Source organism: Hemitrygon akajei, chromosome 13 (assembly GCF_048418815.1).
Source record: "Hemitrygon akajei chromosome 13, sHemAka1.3, whole genome shotgun sequence".
NCBI lineage: Eukaryota > Metazoa > Chordata > Chondrichthyes > Myliobatiformes > Dasyatidae > Hemitrygon > Hemitrygon akajei.
Window position 1 is genome coordinate 1340413 of NC_133136.1, and position 23608 is coordinate 1364020.

General features: G+C 44.4%; 1 protein-coding gene across 1 annotated transcript in view; it reads right to left on the reverse strand.

Annotated features, from left to right (window-relative positions):
- Positions 1-234: 234 nt before the first annotated feature.
- Positions 235-23608, reverse strand: part of LOC140737592 (complexin-1) — a 132247-nt gene continuing 108873 nt past the window's right edge. Inside the window, exons 3-4 of the mRNA XM_073064043.1 lie at positions 15234-15409; positions 235-4062 (exon numbers count right to left, since the gene is read on the reverse strand). Of these exons, the coding sequence (XP_072920144.1) occupies positions 3868-4062; positions 15234-15409 (371 nt within the window). The 3' untranslated portion in view covers positions 235-3867. The remainder of the gene's footprint in view (positions 4063-15233; positions 15410-23608) is intronic.

The window sequence follows — 23608 nt, forward strand, 5'->3', positions numbered from 1 at the left end:
TGTTTTTATGGTCTTATGATGTGTAAAATAGATGATGATTTCAAGAAAAAGTGAATAATGTTCAATAGTTTCCCTTCTGCTAAGTTTCAGATTATGAAATCAGGAAGACAGAGAAATCCATTCTGCCCATTGAGTTCCTGTTGGCCTGTTCCATCTCATGAACAGGTGCACAGTATTGGTACCTTTAAATCTTCATTTCATTTTGTTAAATAAAAACACACAACAGATGAGATACAAATTTGAATGAAGTCATTTTATTTTGACTGTGACTTCCATCTGAAGGGCATGCAGTGGGCCACAGCTGTTGATTTAACACAATTTTCAGTCATAATGTTTATCTTCTATTGCTATTGGAGGCTGAACATGCAGCTGGGTGAAGCAGCAGAAAATGGTTTACAATACAAAACTCACCAAGTTACACAGAACACACAGAAAGCTCTGAACGACTAGTAGGCTCTGCCTACAACACCTCTGTGGGACATAGTGATTAAAAACGTGCTGGATGGCAGGTGACAGATAAAGCATTTGAAAATCTATCAGACATTTCAATTCAGGTCACACCAAAGGTTTGAGCAACAGTATAACCTTAACTCTTGTAAATTTAAATGTTCTGTGTAGATAACGATGAAACCCTGAACAAGGAACGGTAACACATTACTGGAAGACTCTACAAATAACTTGGACAAATTCAGACAGTAGTACTGTTAATAGATATATTGCAGTCACATAGTCAGAGGCTTGGCAGTCTTTAATTTCATTTAAATTCTTTGATATTTGTTGTTTCAAACACTTGAGGCAACTTATTATTCTCTTTATTTGCTTCTAACCTGTTTAAAGAAAATTACTGCAGAGGTAATTAAAATGTTGTAAAACAAGAGGGTCATTAATAACGTTCAGTTGTTTCATACACAGTGTATTTCACAATTAACTTCACGAACTTGCACTAAACTTGACCAAGTGCCAACCAGTGCCAGCAGAGGGGAGGAGATTTGGGGAATTCCCATCCACTGTGGTCCTTTGGGTCGGATCCAAAGGGATTAAGTGGGATGTGAACCTGTAGGAATTGGAATGTGGAATCCCAATCCCAGTGGGTATCTGGCACTCTGCAATGTGACAAGGTAGAACATTATTGCTTTGGTTTCTGCCTCAGTCACACAATAATCACTTTGCACAATGTGTGAACATTTACAGATTGGGATTTTCTCCATCAGTTAGCACACCTGTCTGTTGGGACAATTTCTTTTAAGACTGCCAAGCCTTCATTATGGCTTTCTGTGTTGAAATATGTGGAGTTTATCAATCATTGTCAAATGAAATTTGATGTTGATTCTCTTCATTGTGAGCTTTTGGAAAGGCCGTGAGGAATTAGGCTCCTGAACTCACTTGGCCGTCCAATGAGATGGTCAAATCCCAAAACCAATACCTGAGAAAAACATTTCCTTTTCACAGCGATCAGTGTCAACAAAGCAAAACAAGAACTTTTGCTTAGACACAACTAGGGAGATCATCCATCTTTGGTTTAATTGAAATTAAATCACAACATGTACAGTCAACAAAACATATTTTAGCTCTTCTATTTTAATAAATAATTTTCACTGGTTCCCCAGGGAGGGGGGAGGGGATGAAGAAGGGTGAGTGTCGGGGGTGGTGATGATGGGAAGAGTGAGGGGAACCTGGGCCCTAGTGAGAGGAAGAGGGAACACAGAGTGAGGGGAGGGAGGAGATGGTGGGTGTCCACCAGCATTGTCTTGAACAGTAATAATACTGCTGATGTTCCATCCTTCCAAATGACATTGGTGCTGGCACTGACTTCAAGGTACCAGGCATCAGAGGTCCCGGACACTCTCAGTCGGCTCCATGGAGCAGACCATGGTCCCTGCCCAACACCAGCTCCTAAAACAGACACTCCATTCCACACTATCAGGAGTACATTCCAGACTGACAGAGAAAAATGTCCAATAGTGTGCTCAAAGTGTCCATGAAAACTGAAATGTTCCCGCGGACTCCTGGAATCTCCAGGCCTTCAGTGCACAGAATGGAGAAGAGCTCTCAGGTGGGAGGTGTGAAGTTGGAATCCAGGCACTGGGAGAGGAGATTGGACTCCTGTGGTTTAACTCTGATACTGGTCTGTCCTTCTACCTTTCCTTCCTCCCCTCTCATCAACAGTTCCTGGGAAAAGCACCGTATTCAGGCCCCACAGAATGTTTGCAAAAACCAACTTGGGTAATAAAATGAACAGTAATAATAATATTGCATCAGCTGGTATGTCTGAGGAAACTACAGTACCCAGGGTATAGTGGCTTCACCTTCAGAGAAAGATCATCAAATTTTCAAATGACAAGAATTCCCCACACAACCTGGAAATTCACAGTGATGAATTAAATGGGAAATTCCCATTTCCAGCAATATGATCTATTCTTCATCTCAATTTTAAATGGCTTAATTTTGTATATATTATCTATTTACAATTCTGACAAATATGGCAAACACCAGATCCTTATCTGAGACGAACAAACGGCATTGTGTAAAAAAATAACAAGCTGAAGTCAGTAGGTATGGTGGCAACCTTCTGTTTGCTGCCCGAACTTATTGCCTTATGTTGGATGCTGATTGTGTGAGTGTGAGGGTGACTCGGATAGATAGTTTCTCAGCCTCACCATCTGCACAGAAAGGAAATGTTGCAGCCTGAGTTCTGTGATGGGAGAGGGTCTCACCTGGGAGAGGGTCTCACCTGGACAGAACCAGCAGTTCTGTCCCTTTGATGGCCAAAAGCATTGGCTTTCTGCAAATGTTGCCAGTTCTGACCTTTAGGAGCATTGTGACATTTGAAAAGAACATTGAGGTACCATGGTTCAATTGCTGGAGTCACAGATTCTATTTGACATTATCAAGCGCCCTAAATTCTGTCTGACCAGATTAACAGGTGGATCTCGAGCTGAAAGGATGAGCAACTGTCTGCAGTGTTAATCAGATTCTCCATTAGTGAATCCATCCCATGCCATTTGCCAGGGACTTGATACCCACACACCAGGGCAGTGTGAGTGATAGTCCCCAGGTCTTGGCTGTGGTATCAGAATACTAATAGTGCACAGCAATGGATGACACACACTCACACTTGCATCCACCAAGTCTGTGTCCTCTAGTCCATGTACAACGTTAAATTAACTTTAACTCATAACTGACCAGGAATGACAATAAGCCGATTCTAAAACAACAGTTCTGATGAATAGTTATTTCACAAAATACTAAAACTTGGAACAGAAACTTTTCAATGCAAGGAACCAAATGCTCAGTGCATCCTTAGCCCATTCTCTTGTCTTTTGGAGACCTGCTCAAAGTGACATCAACATCACAGGGTACAGAACTAGACATAGACGTGTAAAACTACAGACCTTTCTATTGTAGCCATAATTTAATCAGAAAACAAGCTCTGGTGTGTAGGAACACTGCCAAACATTGGCATCAGCAGATGAGGTAATGAAGGGGTTGGATTTTGTTTTGGAGCATTGTAGGTATGACCTAGTGCTGTGACCTGATGCTTTATTTAACTGACATGATGAACAAACATTGTATGAAAGCTAACTGGAGCCTTGCAATGTCTAACCGATTACATTGGTAAAAAGATATGTTTCTTCATTTCACTATTAAATGTCTAGATTTTATTTGACTATAAACATGGCTTATTGTGTTAGGATCTTCATGACTGGCACACAGATTTGTGGTGGATGTTCCATGCCACAAGACAGGATGCAATGGGCTGTCAGACAACACTGAGTGAGGATGACAACTACAGGGTCCCATTTTACAATGAGAATGTTTTACACTTAACAGCAAAACCAGGGGTTATTCTGCAGAGAGCTGAAATCATTACTTCTTGAGCATGTCCTGCAGAGGTCCAGGGAGATATTTTAAGACAGTGTCCAGAATACTCTCCTCCTCCTCTTCCTCATCTCCACAACCAGCGGGGATGGCCTTCTTGGGCCTGGTCAGGCTGCCCTCGGCCTGAGCTTCCATCGCTGCCATCGCCTCTGCCTCCTTTTCCTCTTTCTTCTTTATTCCGTACTGTGGGGACAGAGAGAAGGTTCAACGTCACATCGCTGGCATTGACTACATTATCATTAATCAGCTCAGCTATCCCTGGGACTATGAGTGACTGGAGTCTCACTCCTCAGCTCCGATCATGGCCTGTTTATGGCAGGGCCCCAAGTCTTCCAGGCCACAGTCAAGGAGAGAGGAAATATTTTCCTCCCTCACTTGCGCCAGAGCTCCACATACCTTAGGGTTGACAGAGAAAATATGTTCTTTCTGTAAGTACCCCTTGAATCAGTGTTGGGACATTCACTGAGAGAACATGGAACATTACAGCATAGTGCTAGCCCTTTGTCCTGTCTTCTTAACCTACTCTAACATCAATCTAACTTCCCTCCTACATAACCCTCCATTTTTCCATCATCCCTCTATCCCATCCCCACCCTATTTCCCTAACCAGGGTTAAGGAACCTTGGTTTTTGAGAGATATTGAGGCCCTGGTTAAAAAGAGGGAGGTACACAAAAGAAGGTAGGAACAAACTAGGTACTTGAGAAATATAAGAAATTGAAGTGAAGGGAAGGAGAATCCTAAGGGATTCTACAGATACGTTAAAAGCAAAAGGATAGCAAGGGACAAAATTGGTCCTCTTGAAGATCAGAGTGGTCCCCTATGCATGGAGCCAGAAGAGTTGGGGAAGATCTTACGTACATTTTTGTATTCACTCTGGAGACGGTCTATAGAAGTAAGGCAAAGTGGCATCTACTTCATGAACTCTATAGAGGAGGTGTTCGCTGGCTTGGGGCATGTTAGGGGGGATAATTCCCTGGGGCCAAACGAAGTGTTCCCTCAGACCCTATGGGAGGTGAATGCAGATATGGCAGGGACCTGAGCAGAGTTATTTAAAATGTTTTTAGCTTAGGGTGAGGTAAATAGGATTCAACATTGGCTTCACGGAAAAAGCCAGAGAGAGGAAGTAGATGGTTGACCCTCTGGCCAGTGGAGTGCTGCAGGGATCGGGACTGGGTCTTCTGTTGTTCATGGTTAACAGCATCAGCAAATTTGTGGATGACAACAGGATTGATGGTGTAATGGAGAGCAAGGAAGGCTTTTAAAGCTTGCAGTGGAATAGATAGATACTTAATTGATCCCTAAGGAAATGACAGTGTCACAGTAGCATTACAAATACACAGATATACAAATATTAGAAGAGATGTAAGAAAAAATAAAAAATAAGTTACCTCAAACAGTCTAACAGGAGGAGGCCATCACTTCCCCGCCTGTAGGTTAATTCATTATGGAGCCTAATGGCCGAAGGTAAGAATGACTTCATATTGCACCCTTTGGAGCAGGGCAGTTGTCTTAATCTATCACTAAAAGTACTCCTCTGTTCAGCCAAGGTGGCATGCAGAGGGTGAGAAACATTGTCCACAATTGCCAGGATTTTCCGTAGGATCCTTTGTGCTACCACAGCCTCTAGTGTGTCCAGTTTGACTCCTATAACAGAGCAAGCCTTTCTAATCAGTTTATTGAGCCTGTTGGCATCACCTGTGTTGATGCCATTAGAATATAAAAAACATACAGCACAATACAGGCCCTTCAGTCCACAAAGCTGTGCCGAACATCTCCCTACCGTAGAACTACCTAGGCTTTACCCATAGCCCTCTATTTTTCTAAGCTCCATGTAGCCATCCGGGAGTCTCTTAAAAGACCCTATCATTGCCCCAGCACACCACAGCATAAAAGGTTGTACTGACGACAACAGGTGAAGGAGAGGCCTGCATAATCCAAAGAATCCCAGTCTCCTCAGGAAGTTGAGGCAACTCTGGCCCTTCTCGTACACAGCCTCAATATTGGTCATCCCAGTGCATTCCCTAGTATGTGAAGGTCCTCACCACATCCAAGTCCTCAACATCAATAGTAACAGGGAGCAGGGCAAGCTTCGTCTTCCAAAGTCCATAACCATCTCCTTTGGATCTGGACCAGCTGAGAAAATGGGCTGAAAAATGACAGATGGAATTTAATGTGGACAAGCGTGAGTTGTTGCACTTCGGTAGGACTGGCCAGGAAAGAACTTACTCAGTGACAGTGCAGTAGAACAAAGGGATCTGGGAATACAGGTCAGCAACTCCCTGAAAGTGCTGTCACATGTAGATCGGGTCATAAAGAGAGCTTTGCCACATTAGTCTTCATAAATCAATGTCATGAGGGCAAGTATGGTCATGCACTTTGATTGAAGGAATCAAGACCATAATGACCATAGGACCATAAGACATAGGAGCAGTATTAGGCCATCTGGCCCATCGAGTCTGCTCTGCCATTCAATCATAGCTGATCCTTATTTTTATCTCCTCCTCAACCCCAGTTCCTGTCCTTCTCCCTGTAACCTTTGATGCCATGTCCAATTGAGAACCTATCAATCTCTGCCTTAAATACACCCAACAGACCTGGCCTCCACAGCAGCATGTGACAACAAATTCCACAAATTCACCACCTTTGGCTAAAGAAATTTCTCTGCATCTGTTTTGAAAGGGCACCACTCTATCCTGAGGCTGTGCCCACTTGACCTAGACTCTCCCACCATGGGAAATGTCCTTTCCATATCTACTCTGTCGAGGCCTTTCAACATTTGAAAGGTTTCCATGAGATCCCCCTCATCCTTCTGAATTCCAGCAAGTACAGACCCAGAGTTATCAAACACTCCTCGTATGATAACCCTTTCATTCCTGGAATCATCCTTGTGAACCTCCTCTGAACCCTCTCCAATGCCAGCACATCTTTTCTTAGATGAGGAGCCCAAAACTGTTCACAACACTCAAGGTGAGGCCTCACCAGTGCCTTATAAAGCCTCAGCATTACATCCCTGCTCTTGTATTCTAGACCTCTTGAAATGAATGCTAACAAGGCATTTGCCTTCCTCACCACCGACTTAACCTGCAAGTTAACCTTTAGGGTGTTCTGTACAAGAACTCCCAAGCCCCCACGAGTGAATCTGCAGATGCTGGAAATAAATAAAAAACACAAAATGCTGGCAGAACTCAGCAGGCCAGACAGCATCTATGGGAGGAGGTAATAACGACGTTTCGGGCCGAAACCCTTCATCAGGAGTGAAGTAACATGGGATGGTCGAGGGAGGATAAGAAGTGGAGGGAGGGATAAAGTAGAGAGCTGGGAAGTGATAGGCTGGAGGGAAATGGGCTAGGGGGAAGGTGGAGAATTATGGGAAATAAAAGAGAAAGAAAGGTAGGGCTGGGGCGAGAGATTATAGTGAGGGGGGAAAAAGAGAGAGAAAGAGAACCAGACTAAAATAATAGATAGGGATGGGGGTAAGGGTGGGGGGCAGGGGTATCAACGGAGGTCAGTGAGTTGAATGTCCATGCCGGCAGGTAGGAGGCTACCTAGGCAGGAGGTAAGGTATTGCTCCATTGACCTGCGTGTGGCCTCATCTTGATGGTAGAGGAGGCCATGGACAGACACGTCGGAGTGGGAATGGTCTGTGGAATTGAAGTGTGTGGCCACAGGGAGATCCCGCCACTGCTGGAGGACCGAGTGCCAGTATTCGGCGAAACGGTCTCCCAGTCTGCGGCGGGTCTCCCCAATGTATAAATGGCCACATCGGGAGCACCGGATACAGTATATCATCCCAGTTGACTCGCAGGTGAAGTGGTGCCTCACCTGAAAGGACTGTCTGGGGCCTGGGATGGTGGTGAGGGAAGAAGTGTGGGGGCAGGTGTAGCACTTCTTCCGTTTGCAGGGATGAGTGCCCGGAGGGAGGTCGGTGGGGAGGGATGGGGGGGATGAAGTAACTTCCGCCACCTCCTACATATCATCCGTAACTTCCGCCACCTCCTACGTGATCCCACCACCAACCACATCTTCCCCTCCCCCCCACTCTTGGCTTTCCGCAGGGATCGCTCCCTACGCGACTCCCTTGTCCATTCATCCCCCCCCATCCCTCCCCACGGACCTCCCTCCGGGCACTCATCCCTGCAAATGGAAGAAGTGCTACACCTGCCCCCACACTTCTTCCCTCACCACCATCCCAGGCCCCAGACAGTCCTTTCAGGTGAGGCACCACTTCACCTGCGAGTCAACTGGGATGATATACTGTATCCGGTGCTCCCGATGTGGCCATTTATACATTGGGAAGACCCGCCGCAGACTGGGAGACCGTTTCGCCGAACACCGGCGCTCGGTCCTCCAGCAGTGGCGGGATCTCCCTGTGGCCACACACTTCAATTCCACAGACCACTCCCACTCCGACATGTCTGTCCATGGCCTCCTCTACCATCAAGATGAGGCCACACGCAGGTCGATGGAGCAATACCTTACCTCCCGCCTAGGTAGCCTCCTACCTGCTGGCATGAACATCCAACTCACGGACCTCCGTTGATACCCCTGCCCCCCACCCTTACCCCCATCCCTATCTATTATTTTAGTCTGGTTCTCTTTCTCTCTCTTTTTCCCCCCTCACTATAATCTCTCGCCCCAGCCCTACCTTTCTTTCTCTTTTATTTCCCATAATTCTCCACCTTCCCCCTAGCCCATTTCCCTCCAGCCTATCACTTCCCAGCTCTCTACTTTATCCCTCCCTCCACTTCTTATCCTCCCTCGACCATCCCATGTTACTTCACTCCTGATGAAGGGTTTCGGCCCGAAACGTCGTTATTACCTCCTCCCATAGATGCTGTCTGGCCTGCTGAGTTCTGCCAACGACAGGTGTTTTTTTATTGAGTCCCAAGACCCTTTGCTTTTCAGATTTTTGGATTTTCTCCCTGTTTAGAAAATAGTCTGCACATTTATTTCTACTACTACAGTGCATGACCAAGCATTTTCCAACATTATATTTCATTTGCCAATCTTGTCCATTCTCCTAATCTATCTGAGCCCTTCTGCATCCTACCTGTTTCCTCAACACTATCTACCCCTCCACCAATCTTCATATCATCTGCAAACTTGGCAACAAAGCCATCTATTCCATCATCTAAATCATTTATATACAGCATAAAAAGAAGTGGTCCCAACACCAACCCCTGTGGAACACCACTAATCACTTGCAGCCAACCAGAAAATGATCCTTTTATTCCCTCTCACTGCCTCCTACCAATCAGCCAATGCTCTAACCATGTTAGTAACTTTCCTGTAATACCATAGGCTCCTAACTTGGTAAGCAGCCTCATGTGTGGCACCTTGTCAAAGGCCTTTTAGACAATAGACAATAGGTGCAGAGGTAGACCATTCGGCCCTTCGAGCCTGCACTGCCATTTTGAGATCATGGCTGATCATCTACTATCAATACCCGGTTCCTGCTTTGTCCCCATATCCCTTGATTCCCCTATCCATAAGATACCTATCTAGCTCCTTCTTGAAAGCATCCAGAGAACTGGCCTCCACTGCCTTCCGAGGCAGTGCATTCCACACCCCCACAACTCTCTGGGAGAAGAAGTTTTTCCTTAACTCTGTCCTAAATGACCTACCCCTTATTCTCAAACCATGCCCTCTGGTACTGGACTCTCCCAGCATCTGGAACATATTTCCTGCCTCTATCTTGTCCAATCCCTTAATAATCTTATATGTTTCAATCAGATCCCCTCTCAATCTCCTTAATTCCAGCGTGTGTAGTAGAGAAAGGTGAGGTGGAACAAGTGATAAGGAGGACACATGTACAGAGGGATGGTCTGACGGAACATGGAGTTAAATGTGCAGAAAGAGTAAGTAAATTTAGGAAGGACAACAAAATTCTAGGGGCGTATAGCCCGATGGGAGTTCGGGGAGCTGGGTTAAGCACAATAGGCAGAGATTCAAACAGAGAGAGGAGAAATGGGCTAAAAATTCTATATCTGAATGCACAAAGTGTCAGAAATAAGGTGGATGAGCTTGAAGCTCAGGTGCGAATGGGTAACTATGATGTTGTTGGGATAACGGAGACATGGCTGCAGGGAGATCAGACCTGGGAAATGAATGTCCAAGGGTATACGTGCTATCGTAGGGACAGGAATGTGGGCAGAGGGGGTGGGGTGGCCCTGTTGGTGAGGAATGAGATTCAGTCCTTTGCAAGGAGGGACATAGGATCAGGAGAAGTGGAGTCTGTGTGGATAGAATTGAGGAACAGTAAGGGCAAAAGGACCCTACTGGGTGTTGTCTATAGGCCACCAAACAGTAGCATGGCTATTGGGTGCAAGTTGAATAGGGAGTTAACATTGGCATGTGGTAAAGGTAATGTTGCAGTAGTTATGGGGGATTTCAACATGCAGGTGAACTGGGAGAATCAGGTTGGTGCTGGACCCCAGGATAGGGAGTTTGTAGAGTGCCTACGGGATGCATTCTTGGAACAGCTTGTACGAGAGCCGACCAGGGACAAGGCTATTCTGGATTTAGTGTTATGTAATGAACAGGATTTGATGAGTGATCTTGAAGTAAAGGAGCCATTAGGAAGTTGTGATCATAATATACATTTTTATCTGCAATTTGAGAAGGATAAGGGCAGCTCAGAGGTGTCAGTGTTGCAGTTGAACAAAGGAGACTATGGAACCATGAGGGAGGAGCTGGCCAAAGTTAACTGGACGGATATCCTAGCAGAAAAGACAGTGGAACAGCAATGGCAGGTATTCTTGGGAATAATGCACAAGGTGCAAAATCAGTTCATCCCCCGGAGAAAGAAGGATTCAAAGGGGGGAAAGGGGCCACAGTGGTTGACAAAGGAAGTCAGAGATTGCATAGCATTAAAAAAAAGGAAGTATGACAGAGCTAAGGTGAGTGGGAGGACAGATGATTGGGAAATTTTTAAGGAACAACAGAACTTAACTAAAAAGGCAATACGGGGAGAAAAAAATGAGGTACGAACGCAAGCTAGCCAGGAATATAAAGGAAGATAGCAAAAGCTTTTTTAGGTATGTGAAGAGAAAGAAGATAGTTAAGAACAATGTTGGGCCCTTGAAGAATGAATTGGGTGAAATTGTTATGGGAAACAAAGAAATGGCAGAAGAATTTAATAAGTACTTTAGATCTGTCTTCACTAAGGAAGACACAAGCAATCTCCCAGATGTATGGATGGGCCAAGGACATAGGGTAACAGAGGAAATGAAACAGATTGACATTAGGAAGGAAATGGTGATGAGTAGACTGATGGGACTGAAGGCTGACAAATCCCCAGGTCCAGATGGTCTGCACCCTAGGGTACTAAAGGAGGTGGCCCTGGAAATTGCGGATGCATTGGTAATCATTTTCCAATGTTCCTTAGATTCAGGATCAGTTCCTGAGGATTGGAGAATGGCTAATGTTATCCCATTTTTTAAGAAAGGAGGGAGGGAGAAAACAGAGAACTATCGACCTGTCAGCCTGACATCGGTGGTGGGGAAGATGCTAGAGTCTATTATTAAGGATGTAATAGTGGCATATCTAGATAGCAGTGATAGGATTGGGCCGAGCCAACATGGATTTACCAAGGGTAAATCATGCTTGACTAATCTGTTGGAGTTTTTCGAGGATGTAACCAGGAAGTTAGACGGGGGAGATCCAGTGGATGTAGTGTACCTCGATTTTCAGAAGGCATTTGATAAGGTCCCACATAGGAGATTGGTGGGTAAAATCAAAGCTCATGGCATTGGGGGGAAGATATTGACATGGATAGAAAACTGGTTGGCAGATAGAAAGCAAAGGGTAGCGGTGAATGGGTGTTTCTCAGAATGGCAGGTGGTGACTAGTGGGGTGCCACAGGGCTCGGTATTGGGACCACAGCTGTTTACGATTTACGTCAACGATTTAGATGAAGGCATTGAGAATAACATCAGCAAGTTAGCTGATGATACTAAGCTGGGTGGCAGTGTGACATGTGATGAGGATGTTAGGAGAATTCAGGGTGACTTGGATAGGCTGGGTGAGTGGGCAGATACTTGGCAGATGACGTTTAATGTGAATAAGTGTGAGGTTATCCACTTTGGGAGTAAGAACAGAAAGGCAGATTATTATCTGAACGGTGTAAAGTTAGGTAAGGGAGAAATACAAAGAGATCTAGGAGTCCTTGTTCATCAGTCACTAAAGGTGAATGAGCAAGTGCAGCAGGCAGTGAAGAAGGCTAATGGGATGTTGGCCTTTATTACAAAGGGAATTGAGTACAAGAGCAAGGAAATCCTCTTGCATTTGTACAGGGCCCTGGTGAGACCACACCTGGAGTATTGTGTACAGTTTTGGTCTCCAGGGTTAAGGAAGGACATCCTGGCTGTAGAGGAAGTGCAGCGTAGATTCACAAGGTTAATTCCTGGGATGTCAGGACTGTCTTACGCAGAGAGGTTAGAGAGACTGGGCTTGTACATGCTGGAATTAAGGAGATTGAGAGGGGATCTGATTGCAACATATAAGATTATTAAGGGATTGGACAAGATAGAGGCAGGAAATATGTTCCAGATGCTGGGAGAGTCCAGTACCAGAAGGCATGGTTTGAGAATAAGGGGTAGGTCATTTAGGACAGAGTTAAGGAAAAACTTCTTCTCCCAGAGAGTTGTGGGGGTGTGGAATGCACTGCCTCGGAAGGCAGTGGAGGCCAGTTCTCTGGATGCTTTCAAGAAGGAGCTAGATAGGTATCTTATGGATAGGGGAATCAAGGGATATGGGGACAAAGCAGGAACCGGGTATTGATAGTAGATGATCAGCCATGATCTCAAAATGGCGGTGCAGGCTCGAAGGACCGAATGGTCTACTTCTGCACCTATTGTCTATTGCCTTCTGAAAGTCCAAATATACAACATCCACTGCATCCCCTTTATCTATCCTACTTGTAATCTCCTCAAAGAATTCCAACAGGTTCGCCAGGCAGGATTTTCCCTGAAGGAAACCATGCTGACTGTGTACTATCTTGTCCTGTGTCACCAAGTACTCTTATCAGTTCATCCTTAACAATTGACCCTAACATCTTCCCAACCACTGAGGTCAGGCTAACTGGTCTATAAGTTACTTTCTGTTGCCTTCCTCCTTTCTTAAAGAGTGGACTGACATTTGCAATTTTCCAGTCCTCTAGCATCATGCCAGAGTGAAATGATTTTTGAAAGATCATTTCTAATGCCACCACAATCTCTAACACTACCTCTTTCAGAACCCTAGGGTGCAGTTCATCTGGTCCGGGTGACTTATGTACCTTTAGGTCTTTCAGCTTTTTGAGCACCTTCTCCCTTGTAATAGTAACTACACCCACTTCTCTTCCTTCACACACTGCAACATCAGGCATACTGCTAGTGTTTTCCACAGTGAAGACTGATGCAAACTACTCATTTAGTTCATCAGCCATCTTCTTGTCTCCCGTTATTATTTCTCCTGCCCCATTTTCTAGTGGTCCTATATCCACTCTCATTTCTCTTTTATTTTTAACATACTTGAAAAAATTTTTACTTTCCACCTTGATACTATTTGCCAGCTTGCTTTCATATTTCACCTTTTCCCTTCTAATTACTTTTTTAGTTGTTCTCTGTAGGTTTTTAAAAACTTACCAATCCTCTGTCTTCCCACTAATTTTTGCTTTGTTGTATGCCCTTTCTTTTGCTTTTACAATAGCTTCAACTTCCCTTGTCAGCCACGGTTGTACTACTTTACTGTTTGAGTATCTCTTCATTTTTAGAACACACATATTCTGCACCTTCCTCATTTCTCCCAGAAACGCACACCATTGCTGCTCTGCTGACATCCCTGCCTGAAGCTCCTTCCAATTTACTTAGGCCAGTTCCTCTCTCATACCACTGTAATTACCCCTACTCCATTGAAACACTGTTACATCTGACTTTACTTTCTCCCTCTCGAATTTCAAGTTGATAAAATAAAGGCATAGTCTATTTTTTGAACAGGGAGCAAATTCAGAAATCAGAGGTACAAAGGGACTTGGGAGTCCTTGTGCAAGACTTTCTAAAGGTTAATTTAAGCGTCAGTGGTAAGGGAACAAGTACAATATTAGCATTCATTTCATGAGGATTCAAATATAAAAGCAAGGATGCAATACTAAGTCTTTATAAAGCATTGATCAGACTGCACTTGGACCATAGTGAACAGTTTTGGGCCCCTTAATCTAAGAAAGAATGCGCTGGCACTGGAGAGAATCCAGAGGAGATTCACAAGAATGAAAGGGTTATCATATGAGGAGAGTTTGATGGCTCTGTACTTGAAGGAGCTTGGGAAAATGAGGGGGAGTTCTCATTGATACCTGTCATATACTGAAAGACCTAGACAGAGTAGGTGAGTGGGTGAGTCTAGAACCAGAGGGCACAGCCTCAGAATAGTCCATTTAGAACAGAGATGTGGAGGAATTTTTTAGCCAGAGGGTAATGAATCTGTGGAATTCATTGCCACAGACAGTTGTGGAGATCAGGTCATAGTGTATATTTGAAGTAGAGGTTGATAGGTTCTTGATTGGTCAAGGCATCAAAGGTTACAGGGAGAAGGCAGGAGAATGAGGTTGAGAGGGATAATAAATCAGCCATGATGGAATGGCGGAGCAAATTTAATGGGCTCCTATGTCTTCTGATCAACGGTCTATTAAGATTGAAAGAGTGCAGAGAAAATTTACAAGGATGTTGCTTCATTGAAAGAGCTATAGGAAAGGTTGAAGAGGTTAGAACTTTATTTCCTAGAAGGTAGGAGAATAAGAGGAGTTTTGATAGAGGTATACAAAATCATGAGGAATATTTATAGGGTAAATGCAAGCAGGCATTTTCGTCCGATGTTGGGTGACACAAGAATGAGAGGATATGGGTTAAAGTTGAAGGTGAAAAATATTTAAGGGGAACCTGAGGGGAAGGTTCTTCACTCAGAGTGGTGAGATTGTGGAATGAGCAGCCAGCACAAGTGGAGAATGCAGGTTTGAATTCAAGATTTAAAAGAAAATTGGGTAGTTACATGGATGGGTAATGTATAGGGGGGCTATGGTCTGGGTATAGATCGATGGGGCTAGGTAGAATAACAGTTTTGTATAGACTAGATAGGCTGAATGGGCCATAGTGCTCTATGACTCTATCTAAGAGTCTCTCAAATGTCTCAGATAGATTTACCCCTACCACCAGACCCAGCAGAGTTTTCCATGCACTTACCACTGTCTGCATATAAACCTAATAAAACTGAATCCCTTCTCTCTGCACGTGGTCCTTCTCCCTCTGTTCCCTGCCTGTCTAAGAGCCTGTTAAATTCCTCTATTATATCTGCCTCCATCACCTTTCTTGAGGGCTGTTACCTTGTCCCGGATTCCTTGCCGCATTACTTCGCGCTCAGCTTCCATTTTGGCATATTTACTTGCTCGCTCCTCTTCAGCCTGGCGCAGTGCTTCTAACCTTTCTTCTTCCTTTTTCTCTGCATCAGGGTCCTTCTCCTCATCACCGCCCAGCATCTTTCCCATGTCTTTGGTAGCTCCTAAAATGGCAAGAAGGATCAAGTGAGATAATTGTAACCGAGCACTTGGCGACACACCGAGGAAGATTGTTCAGGAATTACCCAGAGAGCAGGCCACCCTATTCCGGATATTTTACACTGAGAACAAAATAATAACCTTGTAAACACAAGAGATTGCAGATGCAGAAAATCCAGAGCAACACACACAAAATGCTGGAGGAAATCAGCAGCAGATCAGGCAGCACCTATGGAGATGAATAAACAGTTGACCTTTTGGTTCGAGAACCTTCACCAGGACTGACGACCTTGATGTTTGCAGTCCCTTGGGTATAACAGGATAGAATTCTTAGTAAAGTTAAAAAGAAAGATTCTGGATCTGAACAAATACATCCATAAAGATGAAGTATGTTAGCCTTGATAAATGGGGAACTCAGCGGAAAGGCTAAGAGCAGTCAGGCAATGGATAGAGTTTCAGGAAAAGGATTTGCAGCAATTATTATCAATATCAAAAGAAAAAGAGCTACCAGAAATTCAAACTAACAAACTCAGCAGATCTGACAGTGCCTGTGGAACAAGAAGTTCTGCATCATTCATTCTGAGGAGCCTGCACCTGAACTGGAGCTGCATGTCTGAGACATGTTAAGGAAACATGGCCTAGCTTTGTACTGAGACTAGAGAAGCATTAATGTCATAGGGATATGTGGAGTTAATATGAGAATTTGAAACTTAAGAGCAAAACTTCTGTTTCTCATTATTCCAGGATGCATATACAATTTAATCAACCAGAACTACCAGCAATGAAGTTAAACACGAAATCCTGCAGATGCTGGAAATCCAGAATAATACAAGTCAAGTCAAGTCAAGTCACTTTTGTTGTCTTTTTGACCATAACTGCTGGTACAGTACATAGTAAAAATGAAACAATTTTATTTCAGGACCATGGTGTTACATGACACAGTACAAAAACTAGACTGAACTACGTAAAAAACAACACCGAAAAAAACTACACTAGACTACAGACCTACCCAGGACTGCATAAAGTGAACAAAACAGTGCAGGCATTACAATAAATAACACACAAGACAATAGGCATGCGCCTCTGCGGTCATCCATGGCTCCATACACACAAAATGCTGGAGGAACTCAGCAGGTCAGGCAGTATGAGAGTAGACTGGGGAATGAAATGAGCATGAAAAAAGTCTCAAATTGCTGTAACCATCACCAGGACATGCCGCCTTCTCCACCCCTGATCTCAACTGGGGGAGGAGCATTAAGGACCCCCATCACCCAGGACATGCCTTCTTCTCATCAGAGAGGAGGTATAGGAGCCTGAGACAAACACTCAATGTTTCAGGAACAGTTTCTTCCCCTCCACCTGATTTCAGATGGTCCAAGAACACATGAAGACTACCTCACTTTTTGGCTCTCTGTTTGGTATTGTAACATAGTAATTTTTGATGTGATATCTGTACTGCTGCCACAAAACAACAGACGTCCTGTAATGTCAGAGATAAATAAACCTGCTTCTGATTGTGAACGTTTAGGAGGTTTTGTGATTAAGCTGAAAGGCATGATTCACCTGAAGGAAATAAGACTATAAGAGCAAATTAGGCCATTTGGACCATTGAGTCCACTCTGCCATTCTATCATGGCTGATTTATTATCCCTACCAACTCCATTCTCCTGCCTTCTCTCTGTAACCTTTGATGCCCTGACTAATCAAGAACCTATCAACCACTTGAAATATACTCAATGACTTGACCTCTGCAGCCATCTGTGGCAATGAATTCCACAGATTCACCACTCTCTGGCTAAAGAAATCCCCCCTCATCTTTGTTCTAAATGGATGTCCCTCTATTCTGACACTGTGTCTTCTGGTCTGAGACTTGCCCTGTAATTTCCACAGATCCTTCTGAAGATAGGACAGCACAAAGCAGGGTTGTGCTGAGAGAGTGGGAGCAGTTGCTGCTGGATTCACACATTTTTTTGTGATCTAGTGAAGTTGCCTATGATTCATCACCATATGGCCATTGTTCAAAAGCAAGTAAGACGACCACTCGCTGTTAGATCGCACCAACACAGGCAGCAGCAGATCTGCACCAAGTCCAGCTCCTTCCGTTTCTCTGCCAACAAGCACCCTAGACCCTAGAGTTGCAGTTAATGTTCATTGCAATGCAGGGCACTGTATAGCTGTATAGCTTCCAGTGATCGGTGTGCAAGGTCTCCCCAATAGGCAAATGTAAAAAGCAAAAATGCTTCAAAAATAATGAAAAGTTTCTAAATATCAAAAAAATTATTATAAAGAGAAGCAAACAGTAAAAAAAGTTAATAATATCAATATTTGGTGTAACCACCCTTTGGCTTTAAAACTTCATCAGTTCTCTTAGGTACAGTGTCATGCAGTTTTATAAGAAAATCGGCTGGTAGGTTGTTCCAAGCATCTTGGGGAACTTGTCACTGGTCTTCTGCCAACTTTAGCTGTCTCGCTTGCTTCTGTCTCTCCAGATAATCCCAGACAGCCTTGATGATGTTGAGGTCAGGGTTCTGAAGAGGCCATATAAAAGGATCCTTTCCTGGTTGGCTACCGGTAACTGGTGGTGTCCCACAGGTGTCAGTGTTGGGACCACTTCTTTTTATGCTGTACTGTATATCAGTGATTAAGATGATGGAATTTGCAGATGATACTAAGATAGGTGGGGGGGCAGGTAGTGTTGAGGAAACAGGTAGACTACAGAAGGACTCAGACAGATTAGGAGAATAGGCAAAAAAGTGGCAAATGAAATGTTGGAAAATGCGTGGTCATGCACTTTAGTAATAGAAATAAATGTGCGGACTATTTTCTATACGGGGAGAAAATCCAAAAATCTGGTATGCAGAGGGACTTGGGAGTTCTTGTGCAGAACACCCTAAAGGTTAACTTGGAGGTTGAGTCAGTGGTGAGGAAGACAAATGCCATGTTAGCATTCATTTCAAGAGGTCTAGAATACAAGTGCAGGGATGTGATGCTGAGGCTTTATAAAGCACTGGTGAGACCTCACCTTGAGTATTGTGAACAGTTATGGGCCCTCCATCTAAGAAATGATGTGCTGGCCTTGGAGAGGGTCCAGAGGAGGTTCACAAAAATGATTCTGGGAATGAAAGGGTTATCATACGAGGAGTGTTTGATAAGTCTGCGTCTGTATTCGCTGGAATTTAGAAGGATGAGGGGTGATCTCATGGAAACCTTTTGAATGTTGAAAGGCCTAGACAGAGTAGATGTGGAAAGGATGTTTCCCATGGTGCGGGAGTCTAGGACAAGAGGGCACAGCCTCAAGATAGAGGGGCGTCCATTCAAAACAGAGATGTGGAGAAATTTCTTTAGCCAGAGGCCGGTGAATTTGTGGAATTTATTACCACAGGCAGCTGTGGAGGCCAGGTTGTTGGGTGTATCTAAGGCAGAGATTGATATGTTCTTGATTGGCCACGGCATCAAAGGTTACAGGGAGAAAGCCGGGGAGTGGGGCTGAGGAGGGGGAAAAAGGGATCAGCCATGATTGAATGGCATGGCAGGCTTGATGGGCCAAATGGCCTAATTCTGCTTCTATGTCTTATATAAAAAATCTAGGGTACCTAAGACTTTTACATAGTGCTGTATATACTGTATACATATTTAAATCAAATTAGTGCAAAAAAAAGTAAAAAACAAGACAAAAAATGTTGAGGTAGTGTTCATGGATTAATCATTCATTCAGAAATCTGAGGGCAGAGGGAAAGAAACTGTTCCTAAAACATTGAGTGTGTGTCCTCAGGATCCTGTATCTCTTCAGCAATGAGAAGAAGGCTTGTCCTTGGCTTCATATAACCATATAACAACTACAGCACGGAAACAGGCCATCTCGGCCCTTCTAGTCCATGCCGAACGCTTACTCTCACCTAATCCCGCTGACCCGCACTCAGCCCATAACCCTCCATTCCTTTCCTGTCCATATACCTATCCAATTGTGCTTTAAATGACAATACCGAACCTGCCTCTACCACTTCTACTGGAAGCTCGTTCCACACAGCTACCACTCTCTGAGTAAAGAAATTCCCCCTCATGTTACCCTTAAACTTTTGCCCCCTAACTCTGAATTCATGTCCTATTGTTTGAATCTCCCCTACTCTCAATGGAAAAAGCCTATCCACGTCAACTCTGTCTATCCCCCTCATAATTTTAAATACCTCTATCAAGTCCCCCCCTCAACCTTCTACGCTCCAAAGAATAAAGACCTAACTTGTTCAATCCTTCCCTGTAACTTAGGTGCTGAAACCCAGGTAACATTCTAGTAAATCTTCTCTGTACTCTCTATTTTGTTGACATCTTTCCTATAATTCGGTGACCAGAACTGTACACAATACTCCAAATTTGGCCTTACCAATGCCTTGTACAATTTTAACATTACATCCCAACTCCTATTCTCAATGCTCTGATTTATAAAGGCCAACATACCAAAAGCTTTCATCACCACCCTATCCACATGAGATTCCATCTTCAGGGAACTATGCACCATTATTCCTAGATTACTCTGTTCTACTGCATTCTTCAATGCCCTACCATTTACCATGTATGTCCTATTTGGATTATTCCAACCAAAATGTAGCACCTCACACTTATCAGCATTAAACTCCATCTGCCATCGTTCAGCCCACTCTTCTAACTGGTCTAAATCTCTCTGCAAGCTTTGAAAACCTACTTCATTATCCACAACGCCACTTACCTTAGTATCATCTGCATACTTACTAATCCAATTTACCACCCCATCATCCAGATCATTAATGTATATGACAAACAACATTGGACCCAGTACAGATCCCTGAGGCACACCACTAGTCATCGGCCTCCAACCTGACAAACAGTTATCCACCACTACTCTCTGGCATCTCCCATCCAGCCACTGTTGAATCCAGTTTACTACTCCAATATTAATACCTAAAGATTGAACCTTCCTAACTAATCTTCCGTGCGGAACCTTGTCAAAGGCCTTACTGAAGTCCATATAGACAACATCCGCTGCTTTACCTTCGTCAACTTTCCTCGTAACCGCTTCAAAAAATTCAATAAGATTTCTCAAACATGACCTTCCACGCTCAAATCCATGCTGACTGTTCCTAATCGGACCCTGTCTATCCAGATAATTATATATACCATCTCTAAGAATACTTTCCATTAATTTACCCACCACTTCATGTTCAGTCTCACGTTTCCCAGTACTAGTTGCTCTTGTCTTCCAGCTCCCCATTCATTCTAGATCTGTTTTATTTTACTAGTCTTTGGGTATATTTCTGAGTATTTCAAAAGACATCCAAAATATTTGTTTAATTTCTCCTGCATCAGACACCCACATCTGTTTTGGCTAATTATACTTGGTAGAAATGGTGTAGTATCAGGTGTACAGCTCAAAGATCCTCTCCCTCACAGCTTCAGACACCTTGGGTGCTGTCTGTGTGGAGTTTGCATGTTCTCCCTCACAGCTTCAGACACCTTGGGTGCTGTCTGTGTGGAGTTTGCATGTTCTCCCTCACAGCTTCAGACACCTTGGGTGCTGTCTGTGTGGAGTTTGCATGTTCTCTCTCACAGCTTCAGACACCTTGGGTGCTGTCTGTGTGGAGTTTGCATGTTCTCCCTCACAGCTTCAGACACCTTGGGTGCTGTCTGTGTGGAGTTTGCATGTTCTCCCTCACAGCTTCAGACACCTTGGGTGATGTCTGTGTGGAGTTTACATGTTCTCTCTCACAGCTTCAGACACCTTGGGTGCTGTCTGTGTGGAGTTTGCATGTTCTCTCTCACAGCTTCAGACCCCTTGGGTGCTGTCTGTGTGGAGTTTGCATGTTCTCCCTCACAGCTTCAGACACCTCGGGTGATGTCTGTGTGGAGTTTACATGTTCTCCCTCACAGCTTCAGACACCTCGGGTGCTGTCTGTGTGGAGTTTGCATATTCTCCCTCACAGCTTCAGACACCTCGGGTGCTGTCTGTGTGGAGTTTGCATGTTCTCCCTCACAGCTTCAGACACCTTGGGTGCTGTCTGTGTGGAGTTTGCATATTCTCCCTCACAGCTTCAGACACCTCGGGTGATGTCTGTGTGGAGTTTGCATGTTCTCTCTCACAGCTTCAGACACCTCGGGTGTTGTCTGTGTGGAGTTTGAACATTCTCATTTGACCATATCTGTGAGTTTTATTTTATCAACAACTCACACAAAATGCTGGTAGAACACAGCAGGCTAGGCAGCATCTATAGGGAGAAGCACTGTCGACGTTTCGGGCCGAGACCCTTCGTCAGGACTAACCAAAAGGAAAGATAGTAAGAGATTTGAAAGTAGTGGGGGGAGGGGGAAATGCGAAATGATAGGAGAAGACCGGGGTGGGGGGGGGGGGGGGTGGTGGGATGAAGCTAAGAGCTGGAAAGGTGATTGGCGAAAGTGATACAGAGCTGGAGAAGGGAAAGGATCATGGGACAGGAAGCCTCAGGAGAAAGAAAGGAGGGGGAGAGCACCAGAGGGAGATGGAGAACAGGCAAACAACTAAATATGTCAGGGATGGGGTAAGAAGGGGAGGAGGGGCATTAACGGAAGTTAGAGAAGTCAATGTTCATGTCATCAGGTTGGAGGCTACCCAGCTGGTATATAAGGTGTTGTTCCTCCAACCTGAGTTTGGATTCATTTTGACAATAGAGGAGGCCATGGATAGACATATCAGAATGGGTTTTATTTCAAATCAGTTTTATTTTATTCTGTTTTTATGAGCCCGCTGAAAACTGGGGGACAGCTTCATTGAGCACCTCCACTCTGTCCACCAAAAACGTCCCCCATGGCCAGTCATTTCAATTCTGATTCCAACATGTCGGTCTGTGGCCTCCACTTGTATCAAGATGAGGCCACCTCAGAGTGAAGAAGCAACATCTTATATTCTGCCTGGTTAGCCTCCAACCTGACGGCATGAATATTGATTTCTCCTTCCAGTGAAAAAATTCCTTTCTCCTCCCCCCTTCTTCTATTCCCCACTCTGGCCTCTCACCTCTTCTCCTCATGTGCCTATCACCAACTCCTGGGTCCCTTCCTCCTTCCCTTTCTCCCATCGCCCACTCTCTCTCCTATCAGATTCCTTCCTTTCCAGCCATTGACCTTCCCACTCACCTGGTTTGACATCATCTTCCAGCTAGCCTCCTTCCCTTCTCCACAGCTTTTCAATCTGTGTCTCTCCTCTTCCTTTCTGGTCCTGATGAAGGGTCTTGGTCCGAAACGCCAATTGTTTATGAATTTCCACAGATGCTGCCTGACCTGCTGAGTTCTTCCCTCACTTTGTGTGTGTTGCTCTGGATTTTCAGCTTCTGCAGTATCTCTCAAGTTTATTTAAAGCAGTCGGAGGAGACTCACACTCTCAAGGTAAGGAACATTCAAACTTTCTACAGAGGGCACTGGAATTGAACTCTGAACTCTGACACCCATTGCACTAACTACTACACCACCATGGTGTCCTTCGTCCGACTGGGTTGGGGGTGCACTAATTGGTCTTTGTAAATTGATCCTAAGGTTAAGTTAATTGACAGGCTAGAGTCACTGGGTTTAGTAACCACCTCAGTTATTCTTCACACATCATTTCCGAAGGTTAAAGTAATATTTCATATGATTTGTGGCAGGAGAAGCCGCTGTGTTAACACAGGTTCAGCCCACGTTGCCATTTGTGAAAACAGCTGCTTCTGAACCGTCCCTGAGAAGCAGATGTCTCCCGCAGAGGACATCACTCACACATGAAACAACAGATGTTTAGATGCACCACCTCATTCATCATTCTGACCTGCTCCATTTAGAAACTGTACAACATTACCTCCTGCCTCTAGAGAGAGCATCTGACTCGTGGGTTCTCTGCATAATCATAGTATCCCTTACCATATCCCTCCATTGTCCCTGTCCAAGCTCCAGTACTGAACCACTAATAGCACTGCAGACTCAGTGGGATGAATGGCTTCATTCTGCTCCTTTGTCTTATAGTCTTATGGACTTGCCATAGGAGATTTCCAGTCATTGGCATGGTCTAAGACTGTGCCATAGCTGACTCAAGGTGAGTTTAGTCAGACATCCATGCAGCCACTAAGGTGCCATCACCAACACTCCATAACATGTTTTGCCATGTCCCACCTCAGGATATCCTCAGCAAGGCTCTTTGGCACCTCAGAAATCGGAGATCCCTAACATTTAATGTTTCT